We start from the raw sequence: 18,311 nt of genomic DNA, 5'->3' as shown, positions 1-18,311 counted from the left end.
TTGTCTCACGTTTGCAGAAAGGTGATGGCCAGGCTGTGGGTAAAGGTCTACAGAGGTGAGGCCTGAATAGAGTTGCAGTGTCTCCTTTTATGTCATGGCTGCAATGTGGGGCATTGCTACAGACTGAGCCTGTGATGGCTATTCTGGATGAAGGCCCCAAGGCCTGTGTACATATAGAAGTTGTATAGTTCCCCGAGAAGGCTGCTGGACCTATGTACTAGTGGAAGCACACTCTTGGCTGAGCTCTATCACCAGGTAGATAGTCTAGGCTGACCCATGTGGGTCACTCCGCCCCTTCTGATGGCTAAGAGCTGCCCCCTCTAAATATAGCCCAGCTGGCTGAGCTCAGGCCTATTTTAAGCCTAGATTGGAAAGTGGCCAGGCCTTCCCCAGGCTCCCAGAGAAGCTGCTGCTGCTGCTTTGTCCAGCCCTGCTACCGGCACCCTCATTGGCCCCCTGACTACCACTTGCCATGCATGAGGGGACTCAAGAAGGTAGGAGAGGGTGATCATGAGGGAGGGCAAGGCCCCAGTCCTGTTACCCTGTGAACCATGGAGAGACTCACCCTCTGTCCCACTGACCTCATTGTTTGACTAGTCATCAATTTTCATGTCCCAGCTCTAGTAAAAGGACCTATCCCATGCATGGATGAAAAGCCTTCCATGCTTAGAACCCTTTCCCACATTAGGCCCTATCTCAGTTTTCCCTGCATGGAAGGATTGGGGAAAGCTACCCACTAGGAGTGGGTCAACTACAGGCCACTCTTAGTGGGTGTGGGTATCCGGACAGCTGCCTGGCTAGTGCAGCTATTCTTTCAGGGAGAAAACTGGGACTGGGGGTAGGCCCATTTGGGCACTGCCTAGGGACAGAGCAGTAGATAGACCTATGGCTTCCCCTAATTTAGGACTAAATATTCCCCGACTAAGGGTTGAGGTCCCTCAGTCTGGACAGACTGACTCAGCTGTTCAAGAGCTTGGTGGCCATTCATCTAACTGCTTTACTAATAAAAAAAAGTCCTGAGGCTCAGAGGAGCCACAGCAACAGGAATCTAGGAAGCTGCATTTGAAGGCTGGCCATGTCACAGGACTAGCTTCTCTATGGTTCTAGGCGATAGCCCACAGCACAGCTTGGTCAAGGTGACTGGCTCTCTCATCACATTTCCAACATTTTATACTACAGGGGAGTGGCTTGAACTCAGGTAAGAGGAAATGTTCATCTTTGGGGGGAGGGCAGATCTGAACAATAACATTTACTGTTTTTTTTTTTTTTTTGTAACAAACAGAATCCGTGTTCAATTTAAATTAGGGAAAAGCACACTAAGTATAAAGAGGGTACTTGACCTTCAAACTATCACCCAGACTTGAGGTCTGGAAGCATCTATTTTTGTTTGTCTTGCTTTTGAGCATGTTAAGGGACAGCTTCAAGCAAATATGAAAGTTGAGTTATTGACCTGAGAGTGATAGACCCAGAGAGTTCAAAGCCACCATTATCTCTAACAAGAAGAATCCTTCTAAAGCCCCCCTTCCCTGATCCAACTTTTAGGTGGGTATCTGGAGCTCTTAATGAGGCCAAGATTTTAAAAAATCAAGTCAAAGAACACCAGAAGAAAATATGATTATCTGGACATGGTTGCAACTTCAGAGGCTGAGGCAGGAGGATTACAAGTTTGAGGCCAACCTGGGCATCTTAGTGAGACCGTCTCAAAATTGAGTTGGAGATGTAGCTTAGTGGTGAAGTACCCCTGGGTTCCATCCCCAGTACCAATAAGTAAATAAATAAATAATAGGGCTGGGGATTTTGCTCAGTGGTAGAGCATACATGGGTTCAGTACCATATATATACTATATATATTTTACATATCTAGAAATCATAAAATACTTTAATGGCCCAGGAACAAGGGCATAACACCTGTAATATCAGTGACTCAGGAGGCTAAGACAGGAGAACTGCAAGTTCAAGGTCAGCCTGGGCAACTTAGACCCTGTCTAAAAGTAAAATATAAAAAGGACTGGGAGTATAATTCAGCAGTAGAGTACCCCTGGGTTCAATATCCAGTACCACAATACAACAAACAAAAAACTTTGATGGTTCATGGGAGGCTGAGGGAGGAGGATCACTAGAGTCTAGGAGTATGAGGCCAGCAAGAAACCCCATCAAATAAATTAAAAAAGACAACTTCTCAAGGCTGAGGTTGTAGCTTAGTGATATAGCACTTACCTAGCATACATTAAGGATATGGGTTTGATCTCCATACCCATAAAAGAAATAGCAAATAAAGGTAATTGCTTATCTCTCATATTACAAATACTATTCAACTGTGTGCATATAAACTTTTTCCCCCTAGTGGGGATGCCTAATGTTGGAGATATTGGGGCTGCAGACACACCTTCTGGAGGAAATTTGATGATAGCTGAGAATCGAAATACCTACTAGAAATCGTCGCCCATGCCTGTAATACCAGCTTTCTCTGGAGGCTGAGGCAGGAAGATGGCAAGTTTGAGGCCCACCTGGGTGACACAGTGAGACCTTCCCCCGACTCTCAACCAAAAAAAAAAAAAAAAAAGGCATGATGGCACATGTCTATAATCTCAGAGGCTTGGGAGGCTGAGGCAGGGGGACTGAAAGTTGAAAGTCAGTCTCAGCAATTTAGTAAGGCCCCGAGTTAACTTGGCAAGACCCCGTCTCAAAATAAAAAATAAAAAAGACTGGGGATGCAGCTCAGTGGTTAAGCATCCCTGGGTTTAATTTAAAAAAAAAAAAAAAAAAAAAAAACGGGCTAGGGTTGTAGCTCAGTGGTTGAGCACCTGGCTCACATGCATGAGGCACTGGGTTGGACCCTCAGCACCACATTAAAAAAATAAATTAAAAAAGATATTGTGGGCTGGGAATGTGGCTCAAGCAGTAGCACACTCACCTGGCGTGCGCGGGGCGCTGGGTTCAATCCTTAGCACTACATAAAAATAAAAAATAAAGATGTTGGGGCTGGGGATGTGGCTCAAGCGGTAGCGCGCTCGCCTGGCATGCGTGTGGCCCGGGTTCGATCCTCAGCACCACATACAAAGATGTTGTGCCTGCCGAAAAACTGAAAAAATAAATATTAAAAAAAATTCTCTCTCACTCTCTCCACTCTCTCTTTAAAAAAAAAATAATAATAAAATAAAGATGTTGTGTCCACTGAAAACTATAAAATAAATAATAAACAAATTCTCTCTCTCTTAAAAAAAAAGATACTGTGTCCGTCTACAATTAAAAAATAAATAAATAGGGCTGGGGATGTGGCTCAAGCGGTAGCACACTCGCCTGGTATGCGCGCGGCCCTGGGTTCGATCCTCAGCACCACGTACAAATAAAGATGTTGTGTCTGCTGAAAACTAAAAAATAAATATTAAAAAATTCTCTTCTTTCTCTCTCTCCCTCTCTCTTAAAATAAATAAATAAATAAATAAATAAATAAATAAAAAAAACAAAATGGGGTGGGGGCAAGTACTCAGTGCTAAAGCACTTGCCTAGCAGTGTGAGACCTTGGGTTCAATACTCAGTACTGGAAAATAACAGCAAAACCAAACCAAAAAAGCCTTTCCTTCTTGGATCCAAATTTTCTCTTCTGGGAATTGTCATTAAAGACTACCAAGAAGGGATGGGGTCGTGGCTCAGTGCAGTGGCATAGCGTTTGCCTAGTGTGTTCAAGGCACTAGATTCTCATGCCTGCAGAGACATGAGAAAGTGTTTTAATAGAGGAGTCTCAGTGATGTTGAGTGAAAACAGCAGCTTTTGCAAAACAGCAGAATCACACTCAGTTTGTTAAAGAACACAGAAGCAAGGCTAGGAAGAAAAGGTTCCACAATGTGTTCGGACAGGGACTCCCTGAGACTGGCTTTGAACTTGCAGTCACTTGCCTCAATCTCCTGAGTTTCAGGAATTACAAACCTGTGCCATCACATCCAGTTTCCATGAGGTCTTGAATGGGGCTGTTTGCTGCCCAGAAGGCACAGAGCACCAGGTCTGGACAGATGACTAATTCACAGGTCTACAGGTCTTTGATAAACAGAAGAGGACTGAACTGTGTGTACTGTGGACTTAGTCCTGCAAGGCTGAATAACTATTTGCTAGAAATGAGCAGGCAGGGGGCTGGGGAATATAGCTCAGTTGGCAAAGTGCTTGCCTCATATGCAAAAGGCTCTGGGTTCAATCCCCAGTACCATCAAAAAACAAACAAAGAAATGAGCAGGCAGATAAGCAGCTGAAAGTCCCTTGGAATGATACATGGTAACAAGTTGAGTGTACCTGCTACTGTACAAGTAAGTAGCTGAAGTTGTTCTGGATCTGAACCAAGGTCATTCCTGAAGTTGTAGGGGAGTTGGAGCAAATTCCCATTGTCCCCATCCTTCCCAAGTCCCTGCTTCTTGAGGGCTATCTGGGAGAAGGGAAGAAGTGACCTGTCTGGCTGAATCAGACTCACTTCCCTGCAGACACTGTGGCATCAATGCACAGCCAGAGGAGCAGGGGGCCACTGGACCCCAACCATGTTCAGGAGGTGCATCTGCACAGAGTGGAGTCCATCAGTGACCTGCACAGTGGAGGTAGGTAGGGGCAGGGGTGAGAGATGGATATACTGGGGGAGGAGAGGAAATTGCCCTCCTAATATCTCATCCTCCCCATAGGATCCCTTCGTCCCTATTTGGCTGAAGAGGCACGGCAGTGGGATGAGCTGCTAGGTGTCTTGCCGCCATCACTGTGTACCCAGGCTGGCTGCAGCCCAGTGTGTGACCGTGGGGGATTCCTATTACTGCTGGCACTGCTGGTGCTCACCTGCCTGGCGCTTGCAATCTTGGCTGTCTACCTGAGTGGTAGGGATGGACAGAGCTGGTGGGAACTGAGGGCAAGGCAGTAGGCATTGGGTGGCTCTTTGGAAAGAGCAACTGCAGATGCTGCAGCAATGAAGGGTGGTCAGGGGTCAATGGGAACTCCCTGATGCTGGGTTGATTGGGGGAGGTCTGGGGGAGCAACGTGGTCTGACAGGTTCTACAAATGCCTGTACATTTCCAGTGTTGCAGAGTGAATCCCTGCGGGTCCTAGCACACACACTTCGAACACAGGAGGAGACTCTGCTCAAACTCCGCTTAGCCAGTCTCAGCCAGCTGAGGAGGCTGAACTCCAGTGAAGCCCGAACACCCAGCTGAGATACCACTTGAACTCATGGTCTGGGGTTCTATGTGGGGGAATAAAGCAGCCATGGGCAGGCCTCTCCTCTTCCAGTGCTGGTCTACACTACTTCCTTGTTGAAATTTTTGTACAAGAGCCTGATGTGACTCTACAGCTGCCTGCCTCCCTCTCCTGACCTCTTCAGGCCAGGTCTAGATAAAGCTAAGCTTTCTGATGCCAAGGACCTGCTTTGGGTGGCTCAAGGTCAAGACAGGGCCCCAGCCTCCTGGCTTCTCCTGTGGCCTGTCAGCACCCTCTGGCTACCCCTAGATAAAAAGTTCATAAGTCTAGAAATAGCTGCCCCATTGCAGTGATTGCCAGGCCTCTCAGTGGGGGTCCAGCCTCAGTTCTCAAGGACAGGTTGGGTTCTCAGTTGAGGTAAGGGAGCCCCACTTGAGGAGAGACTGCCATGGAGGACAAAGGTGAAATGGGGGAGACCCAGCTGGCCCAAATTTGGGATGGTGGATGGGGAGGGAGAGCAGGCCGAAATACCTAGGAGTCAAGGCCACAAGAAGCTGAGCATTCTGTTTAATTATCTCTTATATAATCTTTAAAAATCTGCACAAATCCATTCCAGGTTGCTTTGCTTCCACACCTACTATGATGGCATTTGTCCAGATGCCAGTCTCGCAAAGAAAGTGTGTCACCCCAGGGGAACAAGGCCTAAAAAAAGGAAAGGGAGAGATAGCTTCCCTACTGACTACCCTGGGAGAGGCACACATTTGGCCTCACCTGAGAAAGGGCAGGAAGAGGCCATAGGGTTGAGTGCAGGGACAAAGGCCAGGGTCCCAAAAGTCCTGACCCTTCACCCATCCACCCTATATCTGTTTTTGGTTTTGCCATTAAAAAAATAAAGTGACAATCACTGGCAGAGACCAGTTCTTGCACTCTCTTCTGTTAAAAATATGGGCAACAAAGAGGGTAGTCTTCTCTTCAGCTGGTCCGCCTCACAGGATGTCTGCCCGCTTGTCCCTTACACGGCTGCGAGCCTTGGTCCGGGCTTTGAAGGCGGCAGCATTGTACAGGTGCTGGGGTAGGGGCAAAGAGAGTGATGTGGTAAGCCAGGAAGGGAAAAGCCCAGGAAGGGAAAAGCCCAGGCTCCTCTGGCAGCCCTTGCTAAGCTCCAGGCCCCCAGGAAACGGGAAGAGAGGGAAAGTACAGGTGCCTAGGGCACAAACCTTCTCAAAGCGTGAAATTTTGCAGGCCTTCAGGGCAGTGGCATCCAGCACCAGCACCGGGCCCAGGCCAAAGATGTCACGAAGAAGCTCATTGTTCTGGGGACAAAGAAGGCAATAAACTCAGGACAGTCCAAAGTAGCCAAGCTGGGCAGCCCTCCCTGAGTAGCCTCCCACCTGAAGGTGATGGTGCATGCCGGAACCCAGCACATCCTTGAAGGCAGCATAGATCCGGTGCCGAGCCCAGCTGTCCACATAGAGCACTTCAAGTCCAAAGCGGATTGTCTCTTCCTCACATTCACTGCCCTGCAGGGTAGAGGGGCCCACACGACTGGGCTTGGCTGCTATGCCTGGGGATGCACTCGTGCTAGAAAACACTCGTTCTCACACGCACCTCAACAAAGTTCAGCACAGCACGGAAAGTAGAGCGTTGGCGCCGGCGGTCAGCCTTAGCACGGTACTTGTTGCTGTCAGTGGCCAGAGTGCGCAGGGTACCACAGAGTGCCTCCATGTCCTCATAAATGAAGTCCTCCTGTGGGGGAGCGATGGAGATTGGGGTTGTGAGCTCCATAGGCTTTTTCTTTTTCCCCCCTGTTGGCTCTTAATGTAAGCTGCCTGAAGCCTTTCTTTCACTGAGAATCCTCCTCTTCTGTCTGACCTCCCTCAACCCCTCCTTGGCCTCTGCCTATACAGAATACCACTATTCAGAGTCCCCATCACAGCTCCTAGCATGTGAGTCAATGTTGAGACCATCTTCCCTGCATAATGACCCCAGGCTGCTCTGTTATCTGTGGCATGTTCTGCATCCAGTCTGGGATGGGCAATGGCACAAGCAGGCACCCCCCACAACCCCCATTGTCCCTTATACCTCAAGGTCCCGGGCGAGCTCAAAGAGTAGTGCGATGGTTTCACCAGCAGCAATCCGCAGGTTCACACTTTCACTGGACAAGAGCTGGGGCAGCCGGGGCAGCTGCCTAGGGAAGAGGCATGCTAAGCTACATGTGGGCATTGTTGGGGGCCCCATCATGATCTCTTCCCACTCCCAGTGGTCAGCTGCCCCTACCTGTTGAGGATGTGGCTAATATGGGTGCTGGGGCAGATGGTGAGCAGCAATGCCCAGGCCTGCAGGGCAGCACAAAGCAGCCCATGAAGACTGGCAGGGACCACAGGAGTTGTGGAACCACCTGTGCCACAGGACCGGCTGAAAACACCTTCCAAGCAGGCAAGACAAGAGACCAGGTCCTAGGAGCACAGGGAGGCAGGGGATGGACTCAGGGACAGACCTAAGGGTTTAGGTGGTACCACTTGTGTCCAAAGGCCACTCACCTGGACATCAGCAGCAGCCACATAGCAACCCAAGCCGAGAGCAGAAGCACACTGTTGGGAGGAGGACAGAGCCAGACCTGGTTAGGGAGTGAACCCAGCTTCCCAGCTGTGGGGCTCAACTCCCTTAGAGTCGGGGAGCCTGAACAGGTGAAATCTATCACTCTACTTAGGGATAAGGTGAAGGAAAGGTTCTTTGGCGCTTGGGAATACTCACTTGGAGCCGGGCAGCAGGGCTAGCTGTGCTGTCACTAAGCACAGAGATCAGCAGGGGCTGCAGGCTGTGGAACAGCTCCTCACCCTTGGGTCCAGGGCCCAGCTGCACACACAGCAGGCCTAGGACAGCAGCAGCCAGGGCCTGTTCCTCGCCCTTCCCTGTGGGATCCTTTCAGTTAGCCCAAGGCAGCAAGGATCACCTCCTGCCTAGTTAAGGTTCCCCATGCATCCTAAGGGCCTAACCTTTCTTGAGGCACTTTTCCAGGGCATCAGTCAGTGTAAGGCTGCGCTCTAGTAAGAAGTCAGGAAGTAGGCGGGAGGCCAGGGCCAGGCGCAGGCTCTCTAGCGCTCCTTGCCGGGTCTTGGCACTGGGGAAATAGAGAAGGGGGGTCATGGGGGCCAGCCTCCTTTGTCATATTTGGCATGGGCTGAGCAGGGCCCCACTGTAGGAGTTGGCTGGCAGCCAGGAATACCTCTTGTCTGTGAGGCAGTCCACATATTCCTTCAGCTTTTCCTCAAGGTCTTCCTGTTGGCCCTGCTCATCCACGGCATCCCCCCCTGCAAGGCCAGTGGGTCAGCACCACTTCTTGCCCTCGCCCAGTGGAGCCTGAGCCAAGCCCCGACCAAACTGCCACCTGCTCTCACCCAGACTGTCCTCTGCTGTGGTGCTGAGAAGGCTGGGACAGTCACTGGTGGTGCTGCGGGCCTCACTGGCTGCCTCATCCTCACTGGAACCTGAGTCAGCTTGGGCACTGCTCCGGGCACCTGATGAGAGTAAAAACAGGATATGTTTGTAGGGTTCAGTGGTGTACAACTGTAATCCCAACTACTCAGGAGGCTGAGGCAGGAGAATTGCAAGTTTGAGGGCAGCCTTAGCAAACAGCAAGACCCTGTCTCAAACAAACAAACAAAAAAGGTGGCTTGCTTCCATTAATGAGGGTTGGGCATATCTCATTCAACCTCATGACTAAACAAGACAGAATGCTGCCCCACTCTCAAAGATGAGGGGGCCAAAACTGAGTTGGGCAGTACACAAACTGAAATAGCAGACTTGAGCCAAGGAGGAAAAAGGGAAGGAGATCAATCTTTTGAAAAGTTTCAAGAATAAGGCCCAGCTAGGGATAATGTGGCAGACTTGGTGGGAAGAGGCTCCCTGAGATCAAAGCCTGTTTTTTGTTTTTAAGAGAGAGAGAATTTTTTAATATTAATTTTTTAGTTTTCGGCGGACACAACGTTTATTTGTATGTGGTGCTAAGGATCAAACCCAGGCCGCACGCATGCCAGGTGAGCGCGCTATCACTTGAGCCATATCCCCAGCCCTCAAAGCCTGTTTTAAGGAGGAGACTGGGAGCCAAACTAGAGGTAGAAGGGAGGGGCTGTATGGGTCCAACTAGGCCTGTGGCCCAGCTTGGATTATGCCCTAAAGTGGGCAATACAAAGGTCAGGGTCTTAGATTATAGTTAGGCAGACCTGGGGTTCAAACTCCAGCTCACTTCTTTTTTTCCCCCCAAGCTAGGGAGCAAACCCAGGGCCTTGGACTTGCTAGGCAAGTGTCCTATCACTGGACTACACCCTTGGTCCCCAGCTCTACTTTTTAAAAAATATTTTTTAATTGTTAATGGACCTTTATTTTATTTATTTGTATGTGGTGCTGAGAATTGAACCCAGTGCCTCATGCATGCTAGGGAAGCACTTTACCACTGAGCCATAGCCACAGCCAACTTTTTCTCTGTTTTTTAACACATTCATTTTGTTTATTTATTGTTATGAGGTGCTGAGAATCAAACCCAGTGCCTTACACTTGCCAGGCAAGTGCTCTACCACTGAGCCACAACCCAAGCCCCCAGCTCTACATCTTTTCTTTTTAGTATTTATTTTTTAGTTGTAGTTGGACTCAATACCTTTATTTTATTTATTTTTATGTGGTGCCAAGGATCGAACCCAGGGCCTTGAACATACTAGGCGAGCAGTCTACTGCTAAACCACAAACCCCAGCACCCCCAGCTCTATATCTTAACAGAGTTGTAATGGGTCAGTTGCCCTGGCTTTGAAGCCTCCATTTCTCTATATGCAAAACAGAGAAGCAAATGTATCACTTTAAGGTGGAGCAGCTGAAAACAAGTGGTTTGTTATGGCTCTGCTGCAGGCCAACAAATTCATCAAGCCACCTATGAGTTCTGAGGGCAAAAGCCCAGCTTCTACTGAATGTGCTGGGTATCCCATGCTTCAAGTATATTGTCTTCTGAGCTTCCTTTGGTCCATCCAGGACCTTCAGCTATGGTGGATTTTAGATAAACACAGCCCTCCTGACCCTGGTAGAGAAGAAACTGGCCCCTAAAAAAGGAGAACACAGGGAAATCTCTAGCAAGAGCCTTCCTGATATGTGTTCTGTCCAAGGCTACGTTCTACTTCGGTAAGGGTGGCTACTGTGGCAAAGCCCTGGACAGATTCTGACGACAAGGCTGGCCCTACATCTCAGAAACTACTTATACTCCTTGCCTGTAGGAAAAAGTCCAGCAGGCACTCTGCCCCTGATCACTTCTTCTCTACCTAGCTGCAAAAGCAGCCCAGCCTTCTCTCATTTGCTCCACTGTGTTATGATCCCCAAAGCTGCCAAATCTCTGTACAACCTGCTCTCTTTCCATGGTTATCTCTTCTCATCTTCTCAGAATTCACCCAGAGGATCTCTTTGCATGTGATTTCCTAAGTTCCTCAGTCTGGGGCTGACACCACTCAGTGAAAAAGTTTCAGCACCAGTCCCTTTGAACTGTCACTACCCTATTTAGTGTTCCACACCCAAGGCCCATTAGGCGGTGGTCAGACACTCTATCGCATCAGAACAAACATATGTGTTTACTTCAACAGGACAGGTTCTTGGTTGATAAGCAATAACTAAGACTGCCTCAGGCTCTAGGGTATTCATCCAGTCCCCTGACAAGAATCACCCGGATTCTGTAGTTTCCCACTCGCACCTCACCTCTTTCAGTTTGGGGAGCAAGTTAGGCGTCTGCCAGCTTCCCTGTCCAGACCACCAAAGGACACGGACTTGGCAAGGAGGCTAGCTTCGCTCTCTGTCCAGTAGGTTTACCCACCCCAGCAGGCAAATGGGGTGGAGGGGCAGTGGGAAAATTAATGTCCAAAGGTACTGGCTGAGTCACCACTGGGAACGCGGGATCCCGACACGCGGCTGGCAGCGCGCTCAAGTTGGGCGCACACGTGGCCGATGCCTGCTGGGACACGTGCGGGCCTCGGCACAGTTCTGGGAGGCTAGGCTACTCAAGAGATGTTCCCAGCCCCAGGACCCTCGGGGACACGACGGGGACCCACGCGGGGCCTCTGCTCGCTGCTGAACAGCTGCCTGGAGCCCCCCACTCACCTCCGCGGCGCTGGCCGCCCTTGCGGGGCGCGTTGCCCTTACGGGCGCGGGGCATGCTGGGAACTGGGTATGGGGGGCGCGGGGTCAGGGACCAGGCGGGCGGGCGCTCCAAACCAGCGAGATGCTGGCCGGTGCGCTGTGCTGAGACTTGGACAGACGACGGGAGCCACACGCCACGCGCGCCACCATCTTCGCGAGGCGCCCCGCCCTGCCAAACGGGTAGCTGGGAAGGCGAGTTCCCGGCCACCTGGTTCAGACCCACATCCACGGCCCCGGAACTACTATTCCCAGGGGGCTGCGCGCACAGGTTAGGGCCTGCTGTCTAGAAGCAGAGCACCACGGTAGTCGCAGTTAACTCCTGGATCCACAAGCCGTGCCCGCCCTGTCTGAACTCTGCACCCACAATGCCCTGCCTGACGTCCAGCCCCGCGCTGTGCAGGATGGCACAGTCCTTAACTCTGATCTTTCCTTCCACGGATGAAGCACCATGGCAAGACGGACATTTTAGGGCCCTTGCAGCGGTTCACTTGCTCAAAGCCTCAGGCTAAATCCTGGGACCCTATAAGGAGAACAGACCCTTTCAGACAATGAAAGAAAAAGTGACTTTATGATGAAAACGTAGTAACAGATAACAGCTTAGCATTTAGAGACCTTATCCCAGATTTCTTGGGAACATCTGCCCGTGGATGGCCCTCCTGTGACTTCTCTGTGGACCCACTAAGATATAGGAACAAAGCCCTGGACTGGCAACCCTTAACCAGCTGGAGCCCTGACTTTGCCAGAGGTTGCTTTGTGTCTTGAGGAGTAAGATGATCTCAGAGGACTTTGGTTTTATAAGCGTTTTTTTCTGGCCCTTTCCACCCCTCAGAGATCCCAAGGGAAGTGGGAGCGAAAGTGTGTGCTTGGAAAGGTATTGACTGTAAGCTGAATAGAGCAAAAGGGGGAGTTCCTCCAGGACTAGGAAAGTGGCAGCAGGGACAAGATTAGATAGGAACAGGGACTCCTGGCTTTATACTGCTTTCTTAGGCCCAGGCCTTGGCTCCTGGCAGGTAGGGCCAGTCCAGCCCCAGTAACAGCGACAGCTGAAAGACTCCCAAGCTCCAAGGCTGCCATCTGGCTGCAGGTGCAGAAAGGCTTCTATTTTTCCTGGGTTTTGCCAGGCACAGCGCCCATGGCCATGGCACTGCTGGAGACTGCAGGCTGTGGCTGCTCTGGTCACATTGATCACATAGGGGCCTAGGGTGCTCACCAGGTAGTCATGGAGACTCCAGCACTTCTCCTGAGGTGGAAGGAAAGGATGTGTCAGTGCTCTTGCTCCAAATCCTTGACAAGGCCTCTCCCCCATCCTGGGCCCCAGCATGTACAGGCGGAAGGGGATAATGATCACCTTAGAACTGGAGAAGCTCAGGTCCCCCCAGAGCACCACGCCGGCTGCCCCCAGTGCTGCGCTCACACCAATGGTCTGAACCAGGTCATTCTGGAGGCAAAAAGCTGCTAAGCCAGGCTGAACTGGCTGGACCCATCTGGGCCCACCTTCACGATCAAGAAACTTTTACTGTCACAATTGGTTCCAACTCTAGAGTTGGGTGCCTTTGCACTGGGTCTTTGAGAGGGTTTCACATGCCCTCCACTCAGAATGACTCCCCTTGGACCAGGGTTCCAAAGGTTATACCCTGACTTACACTTTCAGACCTTCTGACACAGAGCCATGGCTCCTTTTTCAGATGCTCCAGGATAGGGCTTTCCTCTAAGAACCCCTAGACTAGGACCTTCCTTTTAAATCAAGGTCTTCTCCTTAAGACTTCTATAGGACAGGACCATAGTGCTCAATGTAGACCCCTAAATTTCACCTTCTACTTACCTGGGACAGGAACCTCCCAGATTTCCGGAGTGTGAGGCGGGCATATGCCAGGACGGGCAGAGGATGTGTGTGCCCAGCACGGGCCACACGAAAGGCCTCCTCCAGGCGGTGTCGAACAAAGGCCTGGTGGTGAGTAGGTGGTAGCCTGGGTGGGAGATAGATGCTGGGGAAGAGAGCACTGGAGGCAGCCCAGAGCCAATGCAATTGGGTGTTGCGGGCAAGGGTGGCTGCATGGCAGTGGCCTGTGTAGTTGGAAGCTGTACCATGCCAGGCATTGCCACAGGCTGGGTAACGATAGAAGCCCCAGAGTCCATGGGGTCGCAGTGTCTGGCCCAGCTGCAGTGTGTTCTCCATCAGTGCGCGGGCTGCCTGTTCAAAGCCAGCACGGGCTTTGTGGAGCTGCTCTTGAGGGTGCAAGTCAGGGAATACCTGCTGTGCCCAAGCCTGGGAGGCTGCCTGGTAGGTGTGGCGGCGGCCCCAGTTCCCAGACCAGAGAGGATACCACTCCTCCCAGTCCAACACTGCTAGGCCAGCAAAGCTGGGTCCTAGGCTATGACGGATCTGATGTGTAGCCTGTGCCAGGTGGCGGCCTAGGGACACAGCCTGGGGGATACCCCCATTGTGAGTTGTGCCTCTGGGCCCAAAGTAGGGATAGAGGCCAAGCTGGTTCTTGTAGAAGATGGAGATGTTCTGGCCATGGAAAAGCTGTCCATGGTTGGCTATGATGCCCAAGGCTTTCAGTGGTAAGTGCACACCAAAGTGGGCCTTACAGCGTGCTGAGGGTACGTTCCATATCACATAGAAGGGGTGATCAGGAGCCTGTGGCAAGGGCTGGCCATACCCCAGGCACAGGGCCACCCCCATCATCAGGACTGGGCCTAGCTGCATGGTCGTAACACAGAGATGGAAACCTGTAGAAAAAAAGGGATATGAGCTTGGAGTCCACAGCCATGCCTTCTGCACAGAAGGAAGAGCAGGGAAAGCTCCCTAGCTCCTCCCCACAAGGACAGGGGATGGGGAAAAGGTGGTTTCCAAGGGATCCTGTAAGCCTTTCAGAGCAGCCATATCCCAAACTGGTCTAGGTAGTTCTCCTCTGGTGTTCTCTGTCTCTGTCAAGGTACCACCGTGTCCTCCAAGACCTCCTCACCCCACAGCTATCACAAGTCCCCTTCTTTCATCTTCCCATCTTGTTCCCTGCTCCAAGAACACTCAGCTCTCACCACCTTGTCTGCCTCACTTAATTCCTACTCAGTATCATCACCTCTGGGTATTCTGGACCCCTAGAAGAAGTGAGGGCCCTTGTCCTCCCAAAGCCTCTGAACTTCCTTATCCCACAATGGATCCTGACATGGTATGCCCATCTGTCCCCTTGAATGAGACCTTGTATAATTCCCCATTTCCTATGCCCAGTCCAGGGCCAGGCACAGTAAGGGCTCAGTGAAAGGTAATGAGGGAATGAATGGGGAAAGGAAGAGCTATTCTGTCTCCTGTGACTGGCAAGTTAGGAGGGGCAAAGGACAGACGTCACCCCATCAATGGCCCCAGAGCCAATCTGGATCCCAGGACTTCTTCAGGAATAGGGAACCTGAAAAGTGAGGGTGGAGATCAACAAAGAACTGTCACACCTACACTCAACAGAAGCCTTTATTCAGCTACACTGATGACTCTAAGCCAGAGCTACTGGAGCTCCCATTTAGCCCCCCACTGATACCCAGGAAACATACCAGGCTAAAGCTGCCCCCAGGGGTTAAGGGATGAAATATGGTCAGTGGGCTGAGGCTGGTATTGTTCTGGGAAGTCCAGTGTCTCAGAAGGGCAGTGCTTTGTCCCAAGGGGCCCTCAGATATTTTTTTCCATCCAGAATATGGGGCATCCCCTGAGGTCTTGGTATTGTGTCTCCAGCAGGCTTTGTGGAAGGGGCCCTACTAGAGATGAGGGTGAGGTGGGCTGGGGCAGGGGAGGGGGTGGTGGCACTGGAGGCCCCTCAGGTCCCCTTGGGGCTGCTTGGGCAATCAGGCTTGGGACTTTGCAGGATGGCCGGGAAGAGGGGGCCCTTGGGAAGGCACGGAGCAGGGTGGAGGGCAGCCGTTGGCTGGTGAAGACAAGGCCTTGAACAGGCTCACCCAACTGGTAGCCCAGGTGGGCATAGAAGTACAGCTGATCATGAGTGGTAAGGTGCAGCCGACGGAAGCCCCGGTCCCGAGCAAAGACTTCCAGGCCCTCCATGAGACGGCGGCCAAAGCCACGGCCCCTAAAGGCTCGGGCCACCACCACTGTTTCCACTAAGAGGCTCTGGGGCAGATCCAGCACTCGTGACAGACGGGCATGACCCACCACAATGGGAGCTGCTTCAGGGGTAAGACCGGGACTCAGCAGCATCAGGCAGAGAGGGAAGGCATCTGAGGACTGGCCCAAGGAGTGTAGGCGAGAAGCACGGCTGCGGGGCCACTGGTCATTGATGAGGTCAGCACAAGCATCCAGGAGCTCAGGTCGACAATGCACAGGCTCCAGTGTCAACTCAGCCAGGCTGGGGAGTGGGGTCTCCTCTGGCTGGTGTCTGGGATCCAGCGTTAGCTCAGCTGGGTCAGGACGGAGTGTCATCTCTGAATGGCATGTGGAATCCAGGGTCAGCTCAGCTAGCCTGGGGCTCAGGGTCACCTCTGGCTGGTGTGTGGGATCCAGGGTTAGCTTGGTCAGGTTGAATCTCAGGGTCAACTTTGGTTGGCAAGCAGGACCCAGAGTCAGTTTTGCTGGGCTGTTACTCAGGATCAGCTCCATCCAGTGCAGAGGGTCTAGGGTAGAGGTCAGAGTAGCTGGGCCAGGGGCTCAGAGTGAGCTCTTGCCTACTCGTAGGATCCAGGCTCAGCTGAGTCAGGCTGGGAGCCAAGGTTAACTCCTGTTAGGCTGCAGGTGGCTCAGTGCCAGGCTGGAGATTAAGGCCCAGTCTTCAAGCAGTGGCATCTCCTCAGACTACAAGGGCTCTCCTCCTATCAATAACAGCCATGCTGGGCTATGGCAGGAAGACAAGGTTGGGGCAGGGAAGGACTGATGAGTGCAAAGGGGCACATGCATCCTAGGACTGGGGCATGATGGGCTGCACCTTATTCCAAACTCACCTGATGATACAGGTGGCCTGGAAGAGACCCATCCTTTATACCTCAGGTGGAGGGGGGCAGGGTGTATGGACCCATGTGCCCTGCCACATACTGAAGGAAGGCTGAGAGTAATGGTGAATGCTGAAGACTGGGGCAGAACCCACGGGTCCTGGTCTCTACCCACTGTGGTTATAAATTTGTCCTCCCTAGAACCTCACTGTGTGTGGACAGTCAACCCAGCTAATACTTGCTGGCCGTTTTATCTCTAGAAGTCCAATATGGCTGGCCAACCTTGCACACATAAGGTGCAAACCAGACATTATGCCTCCTGTTCACACCCACCTGAGGTTTTCCATGGAGGAAACGCTGCCCCCAGGAGTTCCCCTGTCCCTTCCATCTCCTTACATATCAGCTTTCCTTCAGCTCCCAGCCTTTTCAATTGCCTGGGTGACCCTTAGGCCCCATGCACTCACCCATCAGCTCAGCTTCCCTTCTGTCTACTGCCTTTCTTGCCTGGGGCCCAAAGCCCATGGCCCCTTCTTCAACTCTGCCCAGCTCAGGAGACTTTGGGCAGGGACTCAACTGTCCCCACAGATGGGGCCCCAGTAGCACCAGCCCAGGGTCTAGCCTACAATCACATATAATGTTGCTTCTGCAGGCCTGGTTCCCTCTGGCCTGAGTTTCGTAGCCACCCTCGATAAGGACCACAGTTTCCTTCCTTTATCCACTGAGGCGCCCAACGGCTACCTGGTTGGGGGCCCAGATCTCCTGTTCTCAAACACCATTGTTTGCCCACCTTATTCCAGGTCTTGCTGGCAAGAGGGTCTATACTAGAGGATTTCTTACACTGGGTGAGCAGCTGGGCCCCACACCTCTACTCCTGCTCCAGACAGTGCCTCCTGACCCTCCTTCCCCATCTTCCCTGAGCTTGAGGACAATCCAACAACACTAGTCAATAAGAGGCATCTCCCTCCCCTCACATCACATCCCATTCACAGGGATCTAAGCCCCTCACCTGCATCAGCCACCTCAGTGGCAGCAACAGTAGTAGCAGCAGCAGCACCCTTGGTCTGGAAGGAGTAAGCCCAGGATCCGCCTGCAGTTCCAGGATGCCAGGCGGGCTTAACCCCTTCAGTGCCAACCCCACCCACTGTGGGCGGGGCTAGTCTCTGGGTCTTTAAAAAGCCACTCCACTGTCTCCTCTGCCTCGGCTAATACCTAACTCCCTTTCCCACTTCTGTAGATCATAGACGGTGGAGTTTTGGGGGTGGGGCTTCGAAAATTTAACTCTCTGGGTAGGTATGGCTCGGTATGTTCTAGGAAAGAACACCGACGCAGGGAGGGCATGCGGGAAGACACGGTTAGTTGGGGACCGTACGCGCGGGAAGCACCGACAGGCAGTAGTGGGGTGGGGGCGGTACTGACATGTTGATTCCGGGCTCGGGGATGTCCCGCGTCCTCGCTCCGCACGGCTCGGTATCCCACTGTCTCTCGCTCAGACTCTTCGGTCGGTCCGCGCTGGTCCCCAGCGGTGCGGCGGACGTACTGCAGCCATCGCAATCTGCAGCACACTTCCTAGTCCTAAATCTCCCGAGGTGGTCAGGCCCTCAGCCGGTAAGGGAACTTCCCCGCCTAGGCCCCGCCCCTGGTTCTGCGCGTCACAACACTGAGCCAGCGCCGCCTCTGCTATGGCTGCCGCTCCTGCTGAGCTAGGCTGGATCTGTTGGCACGGCTTCCTCCTAGACCCGACTCGTGAAGGTCCCGCCTCTGGTCCCCTGCGTCACTGCCCCAATTCGGCTCCGTGGAGGCCCAGCCCCGAGGCCCCTGCTTTAGCCAGACGCAGGCCCTTCCTCCAGAGGATTCCGCCCCGTCCCCGCCCCAGATCCTGTCGCGTTTTGTCTAGTTTGGGTCGACCTCCAGAGCCTATCCAACATGTTTAGATCAGGTGAAGCTTCCGGGAATTTGGATCCACACTGGGAAGCAGCCGCCCTCAAGCAGACTTTAGACTTAAGGGAAAGAGAGGAACCTTTCCTGCCCTCTGGTGCTGAGGGGCCTGCCCATTT

The 18,311-nt window shown here is 52.3% G+C and overlaps 4 protein-coding genes across 10 annotated transcripts; 1 reads left to right on the top strand and 3 right to left on the bottom strand.

Annotated features, from left to right (window-relative positions):
• The first annotated feature begins 388 nt into the window (after positions 1-388).
• On the top strand, positions 389-6,064 carry Lsmem2 (leucine rich single-pass membrane protein 2). Of its 2 annotated transcripts, XM_076867457.1 has the most exons (5): positions 429-494; positions 1,108-1,198; positions 4,470-4,580; positions 4,662-4,847; positions 5,047-6,064. In XM_076867457.1, exons 3-5 carry the CDS (start codon positions 4,484-4,486, stop codon positions 5,178-5,180), a joined length of 417 nt encoding a protein of 138 aa, XP_076723572.1. In that variant the 5' UTR covers positions 429-494; positions 1,108-1,198; positions 4,470-4,483; the 3' UTR covers positions 5,181-6,064. The 2 variants fall into 2 exon arrangements, with proteins under 2 accessions (XP_076723571.1, XP_076723572.1); XM_076867456.1 differs by lacking the exon at positions 1,108-1,198 and having other exon boundaries at positions 389-494.
• Positions 5,717-11,521, bottom strand: Ifrd2 (interferon related developmental regulator 2). Its single transcript, XM_076867455.2, has 12 exons — positions 11,293-11,521; positions 8,562-8,681; positions 8,390-8,474; positions 8,160-8,284; positions 7,918-8,075; positions 7,704-7,754; positions 7,441-7,619; positions 7,246-7,351; positions 6,772-6,909; positions 6,555-6,683; positions 6,381-6,476; positions 5,717-6,230 (listed from the first exon to the last, which is right to left on the bottom strand). The coding sequence occupies exons 1-12, from the start codon at positions 11,345-11,347 to the stop codon at positions 6,150-6,152; spliced, it is 1,323 nt and encodes a 440-aa protein (XP_076723570.2). The 5' UTR covers positions 11,348-11,521; the 3' UTR covers positions 5,717-6,149.
• A 616-nt stretch (positions 11,522-12,137) lies between these two features.
• On the bottom strand, positions 12,138-17,738 carry Hyal3 (hyaluronidase 3). 3 transcript variants are annotated; one of them, XM_076867660.1, is made up of 4 exons: positions 17,674-17,738; positions 13,154-14,064; positions 12,680-12,769; positions 12,138-12,571 (listed from the first exon to the last, which is right to left on the bottom strand). In XM_076867660.1, the coding sequence occupies exons 2-4, from the start codon at positions 14,039-14,041 to the stop codon at positions 12,302-12,304; spliced, it is 1,248 nt and encodes a 415-aa protein (XP_076723775.1). In that variant the 5' UTR covers positions 14,042-14,064; positions 17,674-17,738; the 3' UTR covers positions 12,138-12,301. The 3 variants fall into 3 exon arrangements, with proteins under 3 accessions (XP_076723775.1, XP_076723777.1, XP_076723776.1); XM_076867662.1 differs by having other exon boundaries at positions 13,154-13,298; positions 17,674-17,721; XM_076867661.1 differs by lacking the exon at positions 12,680-12,769.
• On the bottom strand, positions 14,780-17,758 carry Naa80 (N-alpha-acetyltransferase 80, NatH catalytic subunit). 4 transcript variants are annotated; one of them, XM_076867666.1, is made up of 2 exons: positions 17,674-17,758; positions 14,780-15,945 (listed from the first exon to the last, which is right to left on the bottom strand). In XM_076867666.1, the coding sequence occupies exon 2, from the start codon at positions 15,929-15,931 to the stop codon at positions 14,993-14,995; it is 939 nt and encodes a 312-aa protein (XP_076723781.1). In that variant the 5' UTR covers positions 15,932-15,945; positions 17,674-17,758; the 3' UTR covers positions 14,780-14,992. The 4 variants fall into 4 exon arrangements, with proteins under 4 accessions (XP_076723781.1, XP_076723778.1, XP_076723780.1 ...); XM_076867663.1 differs by having other exon boundaries at positions 14,780-16,163; positions 17,674-17,755; XM_076867665.1 differs by lacking the exon at positions 17,674-17,758 and adding an exon at positions 17,264-17,667 and having other exon boundaries at positions 14,780-16,163.
• Positions 17,759-18,311: the final 553 nt, after the last annotated feature.

Source organism: Callospermophilus lateralis, chromosome 10 (assembly GCF_048772815.1).
Source record: "Callospermophilus lateralis isolate mCalLat2 chromosome 10, mCalLat2.hap1, whole genome shotgun sequence".
Lineage (NCBI taxonomy): Eukaryota > Metazoa > Chordata > Mammalia > Rodentia > Sciuridae > Callospermophilus > Callospermophilus lateralis.
The sequence above is the reverse complement of the archived record's forward strand: the minus strand, read 5'-3'. Positions and strand labels throughout refer to the sequence as shown.